We start from the raw sequence: 21,825 nt of genomic DNA on the forward strand, positions 1-21,825 counted from the left end.
GTGTACACACAATCGGAAATTCCGACAACGGATTTTGTTGTCGGAAAATTTTATAGCAAGCTCTCAAACTTTGTGTGTCGGAAAATTTGATGGAAAATGTGTGATGGAGCCTACACACGGTCGGAATTTCCGACAACTAGGTCCTATCACACATTTTCTGTCAGAAAATCCGACCGTGTGTACGGGGCATTAGACTTACTGAAATCCCAACCAAAGGTAATTTTCCACATTTGGGTGGGGGAAGCACATAGGCTATCTAAAAAGATTTGATTTCTTTCCAGGACTGACAATGGTTTAGGGTTACCCAATCTTAGCTTTATTACCACACAGGATAATTGGCTCAATTATCAGTGATTTCTTCTAGAAGAGAAAAAACCTGATTGGGTCATGCTGGAAAGGCAGACAATCCCTCCTTTTACAATAGATTTTTTTTTAGCTGGAAATAAGCTAAACATAGGCACCTTATACTAGTTTTAACATCAATGCATTCTTTGGCTCTGTGGGATAAGTTAAAGTATGATAGGAATCTTACTTCTTCCTTTTGCCTGTTGGCTCATCTTTTTAACAATTCCCTTTTTCCATCATGTTTAGATGCTAAGGTGTTACACTGGTGGTTGAACAAGGGATTATATATAATTAGTTAGTAGTTTACTCCCGGGGCCCTTTACATTATGGCATTGTCGAGACACATTGAAAATGCCTTTGTCGGAAACCATCCAGTTTTTACAAATAACTTGTTTTTTACACTTCCTATGGCCCCGCTAGTCTGACACCCTGAGCCTCATTCCCCATGTGAAATGGTGCTCTCTGGACTGTGGTCAGGAGGGGGGTTATCTTTATCATTTATAGGCTACTACTCGGTACACCTAGTAAGCGTTTGTATATGGCGGAATGGGATAAGGACGTCTCGGATGATACCCCTGAAGAACAATGGCATAAACTTTATCACACCTCTTTTGCGGGCATACTTAATGTATCAGTAATTCAGGCTAATCTCAAAGTATTAACACGATGGTATCTAGGCCTGTACTGCCTTTTGAAATGATATCCAAATACCTCTCATCTATGCTTTAGGGGATGTGTTCATTTAAGTACTATTTATCATATTTTGTTGTAATGCCATAGTATTATAAAAATTCGGAACTGAATTTTTGCTTTGATACAAAGGGTCATTGGGGCTTCTGTACAGCAGTCTTTGCATTTTGCATTACTTGGTGATCCTATCGCAACCATTCCTCATAATCAGCAACGACTAGTGTTTTTTATGCTTTTGGCAGTTAAAATCACTATTGCTAGAGCATGGAAGAAGTGTCCCTGTCCCAGGCTAAGCAAAAAAACTCATGGATTTTGGTAAACCAACAGATTGGTAAACGATACAAAGAAGTGGTTTGAGAAGGTCTGGGATACCTGGGCCCAACATGTGAATGTTTTACTCTCCATTTCAGATAGGTCTGGTCATATGTCGAAGGGAGATTCCGGTCCTTTAAATGTGTCTTTTCTTTCTCCGTCTCTCCTTTTTTTATTTTATTTTTACTTTGTCCTTTTCTATCTTTATTCAGTTTCTTAGCACCCTTAGACTTAATACTTTTGTAACGGATTAATTTTTTTGTAAAGGACATTGGTCACTGAGAATTTTCTGTAGCTAATCGGTATCACGGCCTTGTGTGTGTTTTACATGGTTTTATTCCTTTATTATGGTTTATAGATGACTACAAATTCTTTAGTATACTGTATAAAATACTGTCATATTGACCTGTCAAGTTGCAACAGTACAACTGTCATAGGGTGCTGCAATTCTTCTTTATGTTTTTCCTCGAAAATATCATTAAAAAGATGGAATGAGAATTAAGATACTGCACAGAATACAGCAGTGTAAAATCTGTCATCAACAGGACAGTTTTAATTAGGGGTATTAGACCTAACTGGTCTATGCCTAACTTATTCTATCTGTAGGAGTAAAGGCATGTGGTGAACGAGTTCATTTAGGTGCACACTTACTCACTTTTTGTTATTTTATTTGAATGATACATCGGCGGTATAAATAAAAGGCAGCTCCAAAAAAGCATGGGCAGGAACAAGTGAATGCTACACTTTGAGTATCCCAAAATGAAAAAATAATTTAATATAAATCAAATATCAAGAGGCAAAAACTTCAAAATACCACCCCTGAAACAAACTCTCCTACCTTTTTAAAGGGGAGCCTTGCAGAAAAAAAACGGTTAAGCCTAAAAAGGCCCTATGTATATACCATAAACCAACTTATCCCTGAAACAAAAACCCATTTTCTTTTGTTAAAGGAAAGCCTTGCTTCAGCATTAAATAAAAAAGAATATACCCCCAAAATAAATAAAATTCCCCAAATAAATGCTCTTCTGAAACAAAAGCCTTTTTATGGGAAGCCTAGCAGAAAAAATTGCTATGAATGGGGAAGCATGCTAAATGTGGCAATCAACCTCAAATCAACTGAAAAATAGAATTAAAAAAAATAATAATAGCATTAAAAAGGCGGCAAAGGAGTCGATTGTCCAAAGAGCTAGCAATCAGTATCGAAATTTAACTTCGTAACTAACCCTGAATCTCTCCCTATGCAATTTGATAGCTTTTCCTACAGCAAGTAAACTGACACTGTGGCTGCTCTGTGTACCCACCTTTTTTAGTTAAGGGGCTGGCACACAACAAACACCCTATTATTAGTCATTCTAAAAGTGGCCGTACACTAGTAGATTTTTGAACAAACATTCTTACTGACATTTGTGTGAAAATTTCAGTACAGTCAATGACTTGATGGATGTGGTTCACAAGTACTTCTCAATTTGGTTTGCTTGTAACATTTGATTTTGAAAAGAATGTAATTTCCTGAATGAAATTACTGACAATTGTCAAAAAAAAATGTTAATCAAACAAATGTTGTTAAAACATTGTCCAAAATTTCTACTAGACCAACTTACATAGTTACATAGTTAGTCAGGTTGAAAAAAGACACAAATTCATCTAGTTCAACCAATAAAAGGGAAAAAAAATCTTATAATCCCATATACACAATCCTATACCCACAACTAATCCAGAGGAAGGCAGCTGACCAAAGTTCAAAGGTCCTTGCAGTGCATTATCATTACTGTTAATAGAGGACAGTCTAATTGCCGCATACAAAACAACTTTGGTTTGCCTTGAACACATATCCAACCTGAACTTGAAGTTCATCCCTTGTCCTCAAGTTCCACTCCAGCAAGGAGAACAGTGGGCATCACAGAGGTGACATTACCAAATTTCACTGCAGATCACATGAGACAAGCAGTTACACACGGCAGTGCCTCACATGATCTCACACAGCAGATATACATTAAGGCTATAAGGGTGTACTGTAAGCACAGACATATTACAAAGTGCACTGCAATTTTTTTTACAGGAGGAATTCAAGACAAAAGATTCATTTCCAGGGTACTAACTAAACTTTTCTATACATTTCCTATAAAATAGCAAATCTTCACTTTTAGAATTCAGGTATATTTTTAGTCAAAGCACAAAGGGCTGTTTAAAAGAAAATATTGTTTTTTTGGGTTTTTTTTCTGGCACAATGGGTTGCAACACAAAACACCACATAATAATACCACTGTAGTGAAAAGAACTGTATTGAAAAAATTGTGAAAAAAAAAGTACCAAGATCAGGACTTTGTCTCTCAGCCATCATCATGACTTGCTGGGGTGAACGAGCCCTAAATGTCAGTATAATACATGTCTAGCTTTTCAATAAACTGTTATACGAGGATACTTCCTGGCAGTGTTTACAGTTTTTCTGTAATGAAAAAAAATGTAACCAGTTCTTCCATCTGCTACATCTCAAGAATGCATTTAAATCATATTTGAACTGTAAAGGACATTAACTGTTTCCTGAAATAATGCAGCTTTAGATGACACAGCAAAGCAGATTGTCAAATGATTACACTCAGTAAGGATTGTTGCAAAAGACAAATGTTTCTGGGTATTCTTAGCTGGTCTAGAAAAAGTGGTCCAGGACACCCAGGGCCACACAAAATCATTACTTTGCCCTGACCCTGCAATCACCCTCTTTAATACAATCTCACTACTGAGACCTTATCCATTCTAGAGTATTGCATGGAATTAGGCTAAAATCTTTTACAGCAACCTGTAAAAATAAACTGAAATTCATTTGTCTATCAGGCATACGGTAACTGTGACATTTACCAAACATTCACATGTGGTGAATTAATCCCTGTAATTTATACACATACTTTAAAAATAAACAATGGGCCTGGGTTTGCAGCAAAGACTGTAGTACACAATGGTGCCTGGTGCTCCATTTTTTGGGGGGGCATCAAACAAACCTGGCCCCCTCACTCCCCCTCACTTGCACTACCGCCCCCCCCTGCCAATGACGAGGTGGTGCTGGATCCGGGGTAGGGTTTCAGGAAGCTTAAAGAGGCTGTTGCTGCCCCTCTGCCCCTCCACCTGCTGCTCCTCATTTCAGCTTGCCGAGGGAAGAGCCGGGGCGTTGCTTCTTCTCCCGGCTGAACAGGAAGTGGGTTCTGAGACCTGATTGGCCGGGAGTCCTAAGTCTCAGGACCCACTTCCTGATTGGCTGGGAGGAGAAGCAGGAACACATTAGCAAATTATAATTTGCTAATGTCACACAACTGGGTGGGTTTAGGGCGCAGTGCTCTGTGCCCCAAGCCCACCCTTTTTTAAAGCCAATTAGAGCCTCGGGCGCTAATCATGTGCTTAAAAAAAAAAAAACCTATTGAAATCAATGCGTCCGGTGCCCTGCATGTAGATTAGGGGCTGGGCACATGGATTAGGGGGCGGCGCCCCTGCGCCCCTAATGGAGTGGACGCTACTGGTAGTACATATAATCCAAAAGAGAGAGCGGCACTAATGAGTCTTGAAAGATGAACGCACAGTGAAGATTTTATTTTGACGTATCGACAAGGCACAAGCTCAACTTCCTCAGGACCTCAGAAAAATGTTTTGCTTTTCGTTTCTTTGTTAAATTGAATGGGTTGTTTTACATATACTAAAATATGCAGAATTTAGCCACAAGTGTTCAGAGGTGAAATCTTTTTTTTTTTTTTTTAAATAGACTGGGAAATATCTCTGTCAAGCTTTTATAGAACTAGATGGACTTTGGTATTTTTTTTCAGTCTAACTATGTTCTTAGTAACTATGATGGTATACATTTCCATGCCTTTGCAGTAAAATGGCTATTTTCTATTGCCCTTGGTAATTACAAACATCAATTACAGCCACATACTGCATCTGGAATGAAGAGTTCATGGCAATTCAGTGACTGCTCCATGAGCTTCCGTTTGCACAAATATTTGATGAATTAAACAGTAAAAATATGAATTATTAGAGATGAGTAAACAGATCTGTCAAGTTTGAAACTGAACTTGCATCAGCTGATTTGCAAAAAGACTAACAACCATCACCTACTCATTCCAAACCAACAGTGTTTTATGTCATTGGCTTCCCTTGCTTCTATCTAAAGAAAATTGGTTAGCAACATGCAGTTTAGTTTGCCTCAAACAATATCACTCTTATACAATCTAGCATCCCCAGGTATGAAGGGCTACAAGCATGCAGACCCCCATTATACGGACGCCATGCTCTATGCCTTTCAGAACTGGGTGGATGCTGCTAAGACGGGTCTAAAAGTTGAGTTTTTCTACTGCACCAGTGCTTTCCTATGTCTTTCAAGTTTCAAAAGGGATTGGGCGGGGTGGGGGGAGAGACTTAGAAGTTGAGCTTTTCTACTGCACCAGTGCCTTTCTACAGTATGTCTTTCAGAACTGGGTGGATGCTTCAAGGGGGCATGAGATGGGACTTGAAAGTTGAGCATTTCTACTGCACCAGTGCTCAGAAAGTGGTATGAGAATTGGGTTTCTCTCAATATCAAAGAAAGCAATGTCATAGCTGTAAACATCCTTATAACCAAGTCTATTTCACATTTTCGTGACAGGGCAAACTTTGCAGAATTTTGTTCCTAATATTCGAAAATTAAACCATGTATCTCCTCCGATTTGTAGAACAAAACAAACAAGGTGATCGGCCTACAACACGCTTACAATAATATGATGTTTTCATTTGAATTCCAAAGCTTTTTAGTTTAGGGTTAAGTGAGGCAATCCACTCTCTTAAGTGCATTCCAAATGTATTCTTTTGATGAATACACTGAAGAGCCAATGGCACTGTCAATATCACAAAGCTTCGATCTTGGTACCCAGGATGAGAAAGGGAGTAACACGAGCCTAGAAGGAGGGGGTGCCAATGATGGACAAGAAACTAGCAGTCATGTTCCCCCAGCTGTAGCATACTGCCAAGTTTGCTCCAGTGGCGAGGAAGGAGGGGATGATGAGGTCACTGACAGTACTTGGGTGCCTGAAAGAACAGAGGAGGAAACTCCCATGAGGCAGGATGGTCTCCAGGGGCTGGCTTAAGGGCAGCCTCCCTATTGCATCACACCACAGAGCTCCACGGGAGCAGACTACTCACTGACTTCCAAAACTTAATTGGTGTAGGCTTTTTTGAACACATGTGCAGCAGACCGCAGCATTGTTGTGGTACAGCACATTCCACAAATTCACGAATGAGGGCAGCGTCTACCAGTCTGGAGCGGATCTCTGTCTGAAGCGGATCAGTCGTGGCCAGAACACCAGCCGCTTAGGCACCACATGCTTGACAAGACATATGATGACCTGCCATGTGGTCCATTGGCAACAGCACCTGAAAGTCCCACATCACAAAAAAATGCAGACTTCACCACCTGTTCATCTCACCAGGCGAATTTTGCTACAGGAGCCACACTGGGGCAGAGATTCTGTCAGCTCTGCAGGGGCAGGCTCAGAGGTGGTTGACACATGTCCTGAATTTGGTGGTGCAGCGTTTCCTGAACAGGTACCCAGGCTAGATCTTCTGAGGCAGGCCAGAAAAGCCTGTGGCCATTTCTGGCGGTCATACAATGCCAGTGCTCGGCTGGCTGAAATTCAACGGGAATTCAACCTGCCCACCAACCGCCTCATTTGTGACATGCCCACCAGGTGGAACTCAACATTGGCAATGCTGCAGTGGCTGCACATGCAGCAGAGGGCCATCAATGAGTACCTGTGTGAGTATGGCACAAGGACATGCTCAGGGGAGCTTGGCTTCTTTTCACCATGCCAGTGGCTACTGATAAAGGATGCATGCACTGTCCTGTCACCATTTGAGGAGGCCACAAGGGTGGGGAGCCGTGACAATACATGCATCAATGACACTGTCCCTCTAGTCTTCCTGCTGGAGCACGCGCTTCATGGAATCATGGACAGGGAACTTGAGGCAGAACAGCGGGAGAAAGAGTAGAACTTCCTTTCCTCTCAGGGCCCCCTTTATGCAGATACCATTCCTGCGGGGCGGCCAAACACACAGGAGGAAGAGGAGGATTGTGTCAGCATGGATGTAGTGGATAACATACAGCAGTCTTCAATGGATTATTTTCATTCCCCAGAAACCCCAGGAGTTGTACTTGGCTGGGAGGAGGTAGTTTCTGGCAATGCCATCCTTAGTGATCCAGAGGACTCAGAATCTCATGCCTCATGCATGGGCTCCCTGATTCTGCAAAGCCTGCAAAAGGACCCAAGGATTTGTGGCATGAGAGGGATCATTACTGGCTGTCAATCCTTCTTGATTCACGTTACAAGGGTAAAGTAGCAGAGCTTATCCTGGCTTTGCAGAGGGAGCAGAGGATGAAATATCTTCAGGATGCCTTGAAGAAAAATTTGTGTAACACCTTTCCAGACATTGGGGGGTTAACATTTCCTGGACAATGTGTTTCTGAGGCTTCGTTCAGTCAGAGGAAAAACTGTGGAGAAGCGGCCGGCTGACCGATACCTTTAAACAATTCTTTAGTCCTCAGCGCCCAGGGCTGTTAGATTTAAGCAATCATCGGCAGCGTCTGCATCATATGGTGCAGGATTTTCTAGGGGCAAGAGCAGACTTGGAGACCTTTCCAACTGAGCATCCACTGGGTTACTGGGTCTTGAGGATGGACCACTGGCCAGAACTTGCTCAATATGCAATCAAGCTACTGGCCTGTCCTGCATCCAGCGTGCTTTTCGAACAGACATTCAGTGCTGTTGGGGGGCTTGACAGGTGCATGTAATTTTCATTTTTTTTCAAATTTTTAACATCAGGGCCTGTTCAGTGTTCAGGCACCACTAGGGATGGGCAAACGATTTGGGCCGAGAATAAGTTTGGCCTGAACATCACCCATTCAGGTACTCGTCTAACACTCTTTCTGGGCACTTAGTGGGATGTTCGCCCACCGAGCGCACAGTCAATAGGTTGTTAAGGCTTCCCCGCTGAGAGCTAAAGAAAAAAAAAAAGAAAAAAAAAGAAAGAATTTAAATTAAAAAAAATTTAAAAATTGTGGAAAAAACAGCGGGGGGGGACCCTTTGGGTCTGGTATGGATTTTAACCACTTCCCTACCATTGTAAAATGATGCCAGCAGGAACACTTCCTCCCTCCTGCAGCCAATTAGACTACCCGAGTACCTATCTGCAGCCCATGCCTCATAAAATAAACGTTGGGGTGTTTTCTTTTTAAAATTGGGTCATTTTGTGGGTAATTCCACTGTCCTGGTCCTCTAGGACCTTCAAAAGTGTGATAGGTAGGAATGAAATTAGATTTGTGTGTAATTTATGCTCCTAGAAGGCATGATGGCTTTCCCTGCATGTTGGGCCTCTCTATGTGGCCAGGCTGTGAAAAATTCTCACACATGTGGTATTGCCATACTCAGGAGGAGTAGCACAATGTATTTTGGGGTTAATTGGAAGTATGCATATGCTGTGTGTGAGAAATAACTTAATATGACAATTTTGTGTAAAAAAAAAAATTTCTTAATTTTGCCAAGAATTGTGGGAAAAAAATACAACTTCAAAAAACTCTCCATGCCTCTTACTAAATACATTGGACTGTCTACTTTCCAAAAAGGGGTCATTTGGGGGGTATTTGTATTGTCCTTACATTTCAGGAAAAAAGGAAATGCAGCTCACAAACACTCTTGCTCTGGAGTGACACCGCCCTAGTAAGAACTGGTTCCAGGTGCTGGCTTTGCTGGTTTGCAGTGAGGTAGAAAGAAATCCTGGATAGCCGCACTCTGGGATAAGGACATCTTTATTTCAATAAAATCCAACAATACAGTCAATTGCAGAGACGTGCAGGGTGGTAGACTGCTAACACGTTTCACATCATTTGGATGCTTATTCATTACATTTCAGGGCCTTAATAAATGAGATTGGCTGTCAGTACATCAGGTGTGATCAATTTTTTATGATTTGCACCATAGCTTGTAGACTCTATAACTTTCACACAGACTAAACAATATCCACTAATTTGGGTTATTTTTATGAAAGATATGTAGCAGTATAACATTTGGCCAAAATTTATGAACTAAAATTACTTATTTGCAAAATTTTATAAAAGAGACTAATAAAAAGTGTTTTTTTTTTTTTAAATGTTCGCTCTTTTTACTTATATCGCAAAAAAAGAAAAAACTCAGTGGTGATTAAATAACACCAAAAGAAAGCTCTATTTGTGTAAAAAAAATGCTAAAAATGTTGTTTGGGTACAGTGTTGCACGACTGAGTAATTGTCATTCAAAGTGCGAGAGCACTTAAAGCTAAAGATTGGTCTGGGCAGGAAGGGGGTGAGGATGCCTTGTATTGAAATGACAGAATTAAGAAAAATTCTGGTTCTGGAATAGATTTTAAGGGCAACTTCACGACAAAAAAAAAATGATGTGGTGTCCCCTCCAAAACCTATACCAGACCCTTTGGGTCTGGTATAAATTTTAAGGGGAATTCCACACCTAAATTGAAAAAAAATGGCATGGGGTCCCCCCAAAGTCCATACCAGACCCTTATCTGAGCATGCAGCCTGGCAGGCCAGAAAAAGGGGGGGACGAGCGTGTCCCCCCCTTCCTGAACCATTCCAGGTCACTTGCCCTCAACATGGGGAGGGTGCTTTGGGGTGCCCCCCAAAGCACCTTGTCCCCATGTTGATGGGGACAAGGGACTCTTCCCGACATCCCTGGGCTGTGGTTGTCAGGGTCTGCGAGCGGGAGGCTTATTGGTATCTGGAAGCCCCCAGATCCTGGCCCCCCTTATGTGAATGGGTATCTGGTACCCAGTCACCAAAAAAGTGTCAAAAAGTAATAACCACAGGAAACAGTTTTTGACAAGTCATTTATTAAAAAAGGAAAAAATAAATAAAATAGTGTCCCTCGATGTAATCCATTGTCAATCACGATGCCAGCAAAAATAGAAAAAGAAAAACCCTGCTGTCATCTCTTGGGAGGCCTCCGACCAACTGTATCCTCTCTGCTTTAACAGCTCTTATATAGGCAAGGGCAAGGCCACCTGGCTACAACACCCAGCGGCACTGCCCCCTTCTGACGTTACGTGACCTCATGTGATGTCATAAGGGAGCGGTGCCACCAGGTGACATAACCGGGTGTCCCCACCCCTTGCCTGTATAAGAACTGTCAAAGCAGAGAGGAGGCAGTCGGTGGCCTCCCAGTAGCTGGAGCGATTTTTTTTGTTTTTTTCTATTTTTTCGGGTCCGGTGGGCGATGTGATTGACGATGGATTACATCAAGGGACACATTTTTTTTTTCTTTTTTAATAAAGGACTGTTTCCTGTGTTTCTTACTTTTAAACTTTTTTGGTGAATGGGGGGAAGTTGGGATCTGGGGGCCCCCCTGTTAAAGGGGTCTTCCAGATTCCGATAAGCCCCCCACCCACAGACCCCGACAACCACAGCCCAGGGTTGTTGGGAAGGGGCCCTTGTCCCCATCAGCCTGGGGACAAGGTGCTTTGGGGTGGGGGTGCAGAGCCTCCTGCCGCGTCCCAGTCGTCTCCGACGCTTAGCGGCAGAGACGATCTGATGCTGTCCGCTGTGAGGCAGGAAGTTGATTGAGGAAATGATGGCCCCCACTCGATTCAATGCCATTGGATGAAGGAAGCGATGTCAAACATCACTTCCGCCCAATAGCCTTAAGGGGACAATTTTTTTTATTGAAAAAAAAAGACATTTTTTTTTATTGCATTTAAGTGTATATGTGAGATCTGAGGTCTTTTTGACCCCAGATCTCACATTAAAGAGGTCCTGTCATGCTTTTTTTCTATTACAAGGGATGTTTACATTCTTTGTAATAGGAATAAAAGTGATCCAAAAACATTTTTTTTTAAAAGTTTTTGTAAAAAAATAAAATAAAAAATAAAATAAATAAATAAGAATTTTTTTTTAGAGAGCCCCCATCCCTCCCTGCTCATGCGCAGAAGTGAATGCATACGTAAGTCACGCCCACATATGTAAACGGTGTTCAAACCACACATGTGAGGTATCGCCGCATTCGCTAGAGTGAGTGCAAAAATTCTAGCAAAATGCCTCCTCTGTAACTCAAAACTGGTAACTTGTAGCAATTTTGAGACATTGCCTATGGAGATTTTTAAGTGTCAAAATTTGTCGCCATTCCACGAGCAGGCGCAATTTTGAAGCATGATATGTTGGGTATCAATTTACTCGGCGTAACATTATCTTTCTTTCACATCATAAAAAAAAGAAAAAATTGGGCTAGCTTTACTGTTTTCTTATTTTTGAATTCAAAAAAGTGTATTTTTTCCCAAAAAATTGTGTTTGTAAGACCGCTGAGCAAATACGGTGTGACATAAAGTATTGCAACGACCGCCATTTTGTTCTCTAGAGTGTCTGAAAAAAAAATGTTTGGGGGTTCTAGGTAATTTTATGGCAAAAAAAACTGATTTAAACTTGTAAACACCAAGTGTAAAAAATAGGCTTGGTCCTTAAGTGGTTAAAATCACTGCTCCTTTAAAAAACGATTGTTTTAAAAACTTTTTTTTGCATTGATTGATACATGTCTCCTAGGGCAGTACCCGGGTCCCCATACACTCTTTATGAGGTGGAGAACCTCAGGTATAAGGATCAATTAAATAGATTACAGCTATTGACTCTGGAGAACAAGTACTCCAGAACAAAGTAGCACGCTTAGCAGAAGCCAACCGGTTAATGAGACAAACTGGGCACATCATAGCAAAACCAACAAGCTGATCGTAAGCCAAACAGGTGATACATCAAATTAGATACATTTCATAACATAAGTAATATCCCAGGCTGTCCAACCACTTATCTAAAACTATTAAGCAGAGGGGTAGACATTATCCTGAAAGGAGTTTATCCATGACTAAATCAAGTGGGCTCAGGCCTGGGGTGTCCAATCATGGTCCCCAAAGGTTATCCTATTTACAGGGGCAGCCCCTATACTGGTATTTGTATTTTTTCAGCCTAATGCCGCGTACACACGATCAGACTTTCCGACAACAAAACCCAATTAATTTTGTTGGAAGGGTGTTGGCTCAAACTTGTCTTGCATACACACGGTCACACAAATGTTGGCCAACAATTACGAACGTAGTGATGTGTTAGACGCACTACGTGGTTTTTCAGCTCTTTAGTGCCACACTTTGGGCTCCTTCTGCTAATTTTGGATACATAGAATGCACTTTTTGGTTAAGTTCTATTGGCAGATAGCATGTCTAATTTTATTTGTTTTCTTTTTTTAATGCACAATAAAAAAAATAGTGGAGAATAATACTTGGCTATGTGTTTTACTTCAAATGACAGTTGGGAATAGGCAGTTACATTTTAAAAAATACAATGTAAAATTCACAAGGGACACCAACACAGTTGCATCTTTGTTCTTAAAAACTAGGGGATAATGATGTTGTGGTAACTTGCACAAATAATTAAAAAAAACATAATAATATTATTCTTGATATCACTAGAAAAAAAAAAAGCCTTTGAAAATTTGTTTGCAAAAACTCCATCAGTATCACCAGCAAAGAAGCTTCATTATTATCCCCATAAAGAAGAAGAGAATTGTGCGCTGCATTTGGAGATTTCATAATTTGCCACGTCACAAATGTTAATTCTCCATTACAAATGCTAGTTTACAAGACCGACCACTTCTGCTTCCGAGCATGCGTGTTTGTACTTTGGACTTTTGTCCGACGGACTTGTGTACACACGATCGGAAAGTCTGACCACACACATTTGTTGGCGGAAAATTTGAGAGCATGCTAGCCAACATTTGTTGGCGGAAAGTCCGACAACAAATGTCCGATGGAGCATACACACGGTTGGACCTACCGCCAACAAGTTACATCCAACATTTCCCGTCGGAAAATCCAATCGTGTGTACATGGCATAAGAGTGTCCCCCATAAACTGTAACCATTCTCTGTGAGAAGGGGTCTATCAATGTCGTAGAATTACTCTCCAAGCTTGGAAGAGGGCTCTAGCAACTGCTTCTCTAGTAAGGGCTGGTAACTAGGGGTCATCTAGAATGTCCAATAGTCAGTGTTTTGGGTTGAGTGGGATGGAGACCTGGAAATGGCATTCAATGTGCGCACTACCCCCTCCCAGTACATATGTAATTTGGGGCATAACCATAATCCCCGTGGTCCCAGCAGCATTTACTCCAAGCTGGGTTGTCTAGGAGGCCCATTTTGTACAGCCTATCCGGGGTATAGTGGACCCTAAGAGGTATATACAAATGCATAAGCCTCTGGGTCACATTAAGAGAGCATTGTGGCACCACCTGTAGAGCATCTTCCCACTGGTCCTCCACAAAGGGCCAAGGTCAGCCGCCCACTGCCTCTCCACCATCAAAGGGAATGACTTCGGAAATGTTGTCAGCAGCATGGCATAGCAACAGGAAATGAAACCTTTGCTGGATGAGGTAATATACATTATATAAAACAATGGAGTTGGAGACTGGTTCCATTTCAAAGACAAACCCTGCGCTGCTAAAGCATATCTAGCATATATAGACATTGGGAGAGAAAACCTATCATGCAATTCCTCAAAAGTACGTTGGGCACCTTTGCTGAAAATCTGACATAAGTGAGTGACACCAAATTTTTGTCACCTCAGGACTTGTTGCAGCTTAGCCTTCTGGATAGTTATCATTATGCCAAATGGGGCATAATCCAGACAAGGCCTTTTTCTGATATTTGTTGTTTACAAGTTAAAATCAGTATTTTTTGCTAGAAAATTACTTAGAACATAATTAAATACACAGAAACCTTAGAGAATAAAATGGCAATTGTTGCAAATATTTTATGTCACACTGTATTTGCGCAGCAAAATAAAAAATACACTTTTTTGAATAATAAAAAAAAGAAAACAGTAAAGTTATCCCAATTTTTTTGTATAATGTAAAACGGTACTTGAAAATCTCCATAGGCGAAGCTTTAAACATTTTTACAGGTTACCTGTTTAGTGTTACAGAGGAGGTCTAGTGCTAGAATCAGGGGCATTGCTAGGTCTACAAAAGATCTGGGGCTAGAGCCTATATATATATATATATATATATATATATATATATATATATATATATATATAAAACACTATATATTACATAAGGGTCCCCAAAGCCCCCCTCATTACATCAGGGTCCCCAGAGAGCCTCCCCCTCACATCAAGGTCCCCAGAGAGCCTCCCCCTTACATCAGAGTCCCCAGAGAGCCTCCCCCTTACATTGGGGTCCCCAGAGAGCTTGTCACATCACCTGCCACCAGATGCGGATTGTTACATACAGAAAGGCTAGGGTATATAGAAGAGAAGCTAGTGAGAGCCAGAGTGAGCCAGAGAGCCAGAGAGGCTGGATGTATACAGAGAGGCTGGGTGTATACAGAGAGGCTGGGTGTATACAGGGAGGCTGGGTGTACACAGAGAGGCTGGGTGTACACAAAGAGGCTGGATGTATACAGAGAGGCTGGGTGTATACAGAGAGGCTGGGTATATACAGAGTGGCTGGGTGTATACAGAGAGGCTGGGTGTACAAAGAGAGGCTGGGTGTATACAGAGAGGCTAGGTATACAGAATTTTCCCCTCTCCCCCATGGTCTGCACTCACCTGCTCAGGAACTCAGTGTGAGAAACTTACTCCCGACTCTATATGGGCGGAGCAAGGAGGAGACTCACTCTCACACTCATCTCCCTTCTCTGGATATCAGTGAAGCACAGAGTGCAGACAGCGATGTGTCAGGCAGCCTGGGACACTCTCATGATAGGGCCAGCCATGGACTCGGGGCTATGGGCCCCAGATTCGGGGCTTCAGCCTCAATAGCCACCCCTTAGTGACGCCACTGGCTAGAATTATTGCTGTCGCTCTAATGATCACGGCGATACCTCACATGTGTGGTTTGAACACGGTTTACATATGTGGGCGGGACTTATGTATGCGTTTGCTTCTGCGCACGAGCTCGGAGGGACAGGGCGATTTTTTTTTCTTGTTAATTTAAATTTAAATGTTTTATTTTTACACTGTCCCTTTAAAAAAAAAACGGATCACTTTTATTCCTATTACAAGGAATGTAAACATCCCTTGTATTCGAAATAAGCATGACAGGGCCTCTTTTATTGCAAGATCTGGGGTCAAAAAGACCCCAGATCTCACATTTACACTTTAAAGAAAAAAAATAAGTAATTTTACATTTAAGAGATGAAAAAAATTATCCCTTTAAGGCCGGAATGCTGAAGTGATATCAGACGTTGCTCTGTTCCTCCAAGGCCATAGAGCCGAGTGAGAGCTATCCTTGCCCTCTCTCAGCTTTCTGCCCAGCCACGGAGAGCATCGGATCAGCTCCGGGCTAACCAAAAGGTCCGGTAAGCTCAGAGATGACTGTGAAGTGGCGAGAGGGAGAGGAGAGCACCTCTCCCGCCGACTCTAAAAGTTATCCCTCGGTGAGTCCGCCACCGGGATCACTTTTATGATGAAGAGAATTGCCCACAGTATAAAAAGAATACCAGGGTTATGGCAGCTAGCTGCTGCCATAACAATGGTATATAACATCAAAGCAATGACGAATATATACCGTGGGTGGTCCGAAAGTGAATATAGTGAGAAACCGGTAACCCGTTCAAGCTACTTGGACTTGTTCCAAATTTTTTGGAGAAGAGTATAAGTGGGCAAAAGCCTATTAGATTTAGCAAAAACTGCAGCCTCAGGTCCAATAGGTAGGTCAGACACTTTAGCTGTTTACAGTAGAATGTGTACAGAGGAGTCAAGAAGAGTCACCTTCTGGTGAGGAGGAGTAGTCATCCCTTTTCAAAAATGCTGTAACTGTGTGACACAATTATATGTTAGAAGAAAACGGGTTTATCCTCAGATTGTGCAAAGCGTTATTTACTGTTACAGCAGTAAAAATGTGGAACTCCTTTCCCCAGAAAGTGGTACTTACCTGAGAGTGTCGACAACTTTAAAAAATGTTTAGATGCCTTACTCAGGAAGCAGAATATACAAGGCTATGGGAATTGTTATAGAATAAAAATCACACATACACATACGTAGGTTGAACTGGATGGACCTATCTATTATTTCAACCTTAGTAACTATGTAGGAATGTATTTAGAAGGTTCATATGGAAATTCTGAAAAATCACTTGTCAGAACATTTGCTTTTGCCATCATTGAGTCAACTAATTGTGTTCAAGAGTCCTAATAAATTCTGTCCAGACCTTCTATGTAAATGGAATACCAGACACATTAAACAGGTTTCTTAGTTCAGCCTAGCACATTACAATATGTACGATTTTTCCTGAATGAAAAACAAATTTATGGCTCCTTTTATTTTTCTTGTTGCTACAGTCCAAAACAGTCATTGCGTTGAACCCACTAACCAACAGAAAATCAAAGGAACGTTCCAAAAAACAATAATTTGCAAACAAAATTCTACGGGTGTATGGCCAGCTATAGCCTAACAGCTATAACATTGCAGAGCTGGAGGATGGATGTTGGGTGTGGTCACACAGATAACATGAAGGACCCGAGAGAGTGAAATAATCTTAAACTTCACTCTACCCAAAACCAAAAAAGATTTTGGTGGCCAATGCATAAACTTGCCACTTTATGCACTATGGACTAACATAGCAAATACTTGCACAAAATTCTAGATATAAGATTGTGCATTGTACAATATAAAAGCATAACATAAAAGAGATAGGTGATGTATTTGTCTTTATGCCCTTTTATTATTTTTTATAGCTAATGTATTTATTGACAACTGAATTTAATAAACCAGTATAATCAAATAGCTGATAATTGGTCCAGGTCATATTGTAATCCTACTCTCATTAAAACGTGCTGTTGAATGCTTACTAATGCCACAGCAACGAGATACAAGCACAGCCCCATCGGAACAGCCACATCAAAAAAGCATCCTCCTACATCTTTATAAAATAACTTTTCCTCTAGTCCTTATATGGTTTAAATGGTGTATTTTACTTTAATAGAAGATTAAAAAAAAATATATGTCCTGTTGCTGGCAAGAACACAGTACGTGGTCACAAATGTCACCAACTTCCCACATAACGCCTTCTATAAGAACAAACAGCATGCGTTCATTATACGAGGGAGCACAGAAAAGGATCACTGCAGAGAACATGAGAAGCTGACAAAAGCACATGACTTCATACACACACGTATTATTATCCATGACCAATGTAATTGCTATAGATGAAAAAGCACAGGGATCCAACTATACAGAAAAAAAAAAAAATTCTGCTGAATAGGCCAAACAACAGTATTTAAACTTACACCTACTGAATTTTCCATGGATAAGAATTATTATATTGGTGGTGGAAATTCTCCCATCCCATCTGCATCAGTGCAGCATTAGGAAGCTAAACTTGTAGCAATCAACCCCACCCACACAACCCTGCAAAATCTAAACTATAACATTATTTATACGAATAGAAGATTCATCTCTGTAATGTAATTCCGGGCTTACCTGGTTCTTATGTATGAAGCATGTATGTAGCTTTCTTCTCACTATCACATCTGTGACAAATCAGAGCTCCCCATCCCCATCACTCTGACAATTAATATCTTTGTGGCTGACACAGAGTGCAGCTGGCACTACGCTCCCAGCCTCCCATCCTGCTCAGTATCTGCTTATTATATCCCACTGACACATCAAAAATTATGGGTCCCAAACCATTTGTGGAATGGCATTGATTAGCATAAAGAATTAAAAAAACGATCGCCAGGCATTCTTTAGGCTCAAAACACAAGCTTTAACATATAGAGAAGAATATTTATTTTAGCCATGTGACGGTTATTTTAATGGGAAATCTTCATGCTACTCTCACTGGAATCAGCTGAAAATAACTGTCACTTTTTATGAAAATAAGGATCTATATCCTGGTGTGTCAGCTTTGTGAATTAAGCTATCTGTGTTAGTCTAAGGGCTTAACCTGTTACCGGAATTTCTCAAAACATATTTTTTCACATTTAATTGACCCATAATGCAGAAAATGACGTAAAAATGTCTTCCGAACCCATAAACCTCGTGAACAGATGCAATGTTAATGTACTACATAAAAAACAAACTGATATACGTAGTATAATATTGCATATCGGCTTATTTAACAAGAACTGTGCAAAGTTCGAGTAGCCCACCGGCTATGATTACTGCCCTGCAAACTCTCAGTAGCAATAACATCGCTTTAATACTTTGTATGTGTTAAGGTTGATTTTACCATTCGGCAATATTGCTGAATGGCACTCGTTCACCATAGCGACCAAAGCAAATATAACTGTTCACCAGCAGGATCATTGCTAATTGGTTGCTATAGGTTACTGCAATGTGCTTGTTACTAAACAAGCCAGTTGAATTTCTCTATTGAAAACAGCATTCAATCCACCTCGCTGTGAACACTACCAACACTAAGACTATGATGAATTCATTTGCTGATACTATAATAAATTCCTTTTAAGGTGTGAAATGTGAAAGTGGAGAAAATGGACTGCCACACACTTGTACAGCGTGTGGCGTTGTCACCTGGCATGCACATTGCACTCTTGCACTTACCAGTTTCTTCCATATGCCTGTGATTTCAAGTATCCCAGATGTACAGAATAGATGCCTCTAAGTGGTCTCACTGCCCTTTCCTGCCCTTCCTTGGTGACAGTGCACAGACTTCTTCCTTCAACAGCAGCAGACACACCACAATGAAAATTTAGAGCTCCAAGGATGACAAAACAGCCATTAGCTCCATTATAGGCTGACTAAGGCAGTCTAAATCTATTGAGGAGGTACTTGAAGCCCCATGGATTCAGTTCTATTCTGAGCTAGCATCGTAGGGGAGGGGGGAGCTGAAGGAGGCTGCCTCCCAGTCCTCACTATTATCACAGAGAAGTCGATTCTAAACATAGGTATCCGAAGGATAAAACATGAACGCCTAATGGTTTCGAGGATGAAAAAGAAAAGCAATCAATCACGGGCTGCTTGGCTGCGCAAAGAGACAGCAAGCTAAATTGTTGGTGAGGATTGTGATTTCACTACACAATGGAGGCAAAGTGAAATAATGAAGATGAAATGCTTGTGTTTCGCACCTTCTATAACAAATGGAAGAATTTTCCCCAGAAATTCAGTATTTTTAATCCTATGCTTACATTGAGCATACACTGCATTTTAACCACTTGCTTACTGGGCACTTATACCCCCTTCCTGCCCAGTCCAATTTTCAGTTTTTAGTGCTGTCACTCTATGAATAGCAATTGCGCGGTCAAGCAACACTGTATCCAAACTAATCTTTTATTATTATATTTTTCACACAAATAGAGCTTTCTTTTGATAGTATTTAATCACCACTGGGGTTTTTATTTTTTTGCTAACAAGCAAAATATGACAGAAAATTTGAAAAAAAAAAGGTTTTACAATTTATGTTATAACATTTTGCAAACAGGTAATTTTTCTCCTTCACTGATGTGTGCTGATGAGGCTGCACTGATGGGCACTGATGAGGCAGCAATGATGGGCACTGATAGGCACTGATGAGGCAGTACTGATGGGCACTGATCAGGAGGCACTTATGAGGCTGCACTAATGGGTGGCACTGATGGACACTGATAGGTGACACTGATGGGCACTGAAAGGCGACACGGAGAGGTGGCACTGATAGGCAGCACTGATGGACACTGATAGGTGGCACTGATGAGCACTGATAGGTGGCACTGGTGGGCGCTGATAGATGGCACTGATTTGCAGCACAATCGAGCGCTAAGGGGACCGAACTCCCTCTAACAGTCAGCCCATTGGCTGACAGCTGATCACGTGGTAAAGAGCCTGCTGCGATTGGCCCTTTACCCGATCTATGATCAGCCAAGTCTCATGGACCCAGCGATCACAGAGCACGCCGCTCGCGTGCCCCAGGGGGTACGCGGGAAGCGCGAGAAATGAGGACGTCTACCGATACCCTTCCAGCAATTTAAGCCCGCGCTGCAGTCGTCTTTCGGCTATAGCGCGGGCGGCAAGTGGTTAAGGGAGCTTGTATTTTTATTTATTATCACAGTGCTTATCTTTATTTGTACTTGTGTTTAAAATGTAAAATCATATATTAATTTCCACCTTTTGTTTTCAGTTATTTCTAGCCTACTCCTGTTAATCTGGATGATCATAAAGTTCGTAAACTCACTGCGAAGATCCCCACAAATTTACTTCCTTGAATTCTTTGCCATGCAGTCACTATGCCCTGTGATTAGGCACTGCTTTGTCACACATTTCATAGAGCCCGCCTTCTAAACTACAGAGGTGCTTAGAGGAGGAGTTTCAGAAGACGGAGTCAGTACAGGGACACAGCAAAGTACCATGGGATATGTCGTTCTTAAAAATTGAACGTAAACAGCAGGGGAGAGACTGCAAAGCATGCAGGGAATCCAGGAAGTTGTGGAAAGAACTGATCAGCAGACAAGCAGAGCTCACAACACGAAAGGAGGTTTCTCTCATATATGTAAAAATCATCCTTTTTCTTTTCTTGCTAGAAAATGACTTAGAACTCGTTATATATTTATATATATTTTTTTTAAGCGGAGGCCCTAGAGAATAAAATGGTGGGTGTTTTTTGCAATTTTTTATGTCACACGAATTTTGCATAGAGATTTTTCAAACGCAAATTTTTTGGAAAGAGTACACTTTAATGAATTTTAGTGAACACAAACACAATATAATACCCAATTTAAGGTAAAATATAAAAGATGGCTAAATAGATACTTAACATGTCATGCTAAAATTGCATATGCCCATGGAACAGTGCCAAACTGCGGCACCTATATATCTCCATAGGTGACTTTTAAAAGCCTTTACAGATTACCAATTTAGCATTACACGTTTACAGTGATATTTCACATGTGTGGTGTGTTCACTGTTTACATATGCGTGCTAGACCTACATGTGCGTTCGAATTTGCGCATGATGCACTTTCAATTTTTTTATTTAGATTGATTTTTTTAACACATCCCTTGTGATAGGATGGGCTGTGACAGATCCTCTTCATGGAAAGATCAGGTGTCTTTTAGACACCTGATCTCTCCTCTGGCCTCCAAAGCATCTGATCAAACTAAGATTGGCTTGATCAGATGCTGTACAAGCCAATAACTGCTTGTCAACATTGGCTCCTGCTGCTGTCAATCAAATACAGTGAGGAGGAAGTGAGGGGCATGGAATGGCTGCATTTGATGGGCACAAATGGCTGCGTTTGGGCACAAGTGGCTGCATTTGATTGGCACAAGTGGCTGCATTTGATGGGCACAGGTGGCTACATTTGATGGGTACAGGTGGCTGCATATGATGGGCACACGTGGCTGCTTTTGATAGGCACAAGTGGCTGCATTTGATGGGCACAAGTGGCTGCATTCGATGGGCACAAGTGGATGCTCTTGATGGGCACAATGGCTGCATATGATGGGCACA

At 41.3% G+C, this 21,825-nt stretch overlaps 1 protein-coding gene across 4 annotated transcripts in view; it reads right to left on the reverse strand.

The window, feature by feature from the left end:
* The window catches only part of PHACTR2 (phosphatase and actin regulator 2), a 327,171-nt gene that overhangs the window by 258,430 nt on the left and 46,916 nt on the right, over positions 1-21,825 (reverse strand). The window contains exon 1 of one of the 4 annotated variants that reach the window (XM_073627414.1): positions 18,946-19,226. The exons of the other annotated variants lie outside the window; for them this stretch is intronic. Within the exon in view, the coding sequence (XP_073483515.1) occupies positions 18,946-18,958 (13 nt within the window). The 5' untranslated portion in view covers positions 18,959-19,226. Of the gene's footprint in view, positions 1-18,945; positions 19,227-21,825 lie in introns of those variants that run through there. 4 annotated transcript variants of the gene reach the window in all.

The sequence above is a fragment of the Aquarana catesbeiana genome, linkage group LG04, assembly GCF_042186555.1.
Source record: "Aquarana catesbeiana isolate 2022-GZ linkage group LG04, ASM4218655v1, whole genome shotgun sequence".
NCBI lineage: Eukaryota > Metazoa > Chordata > Amphibia > Anura > Ranidae > Aquarana > Aquarana catesbeiana.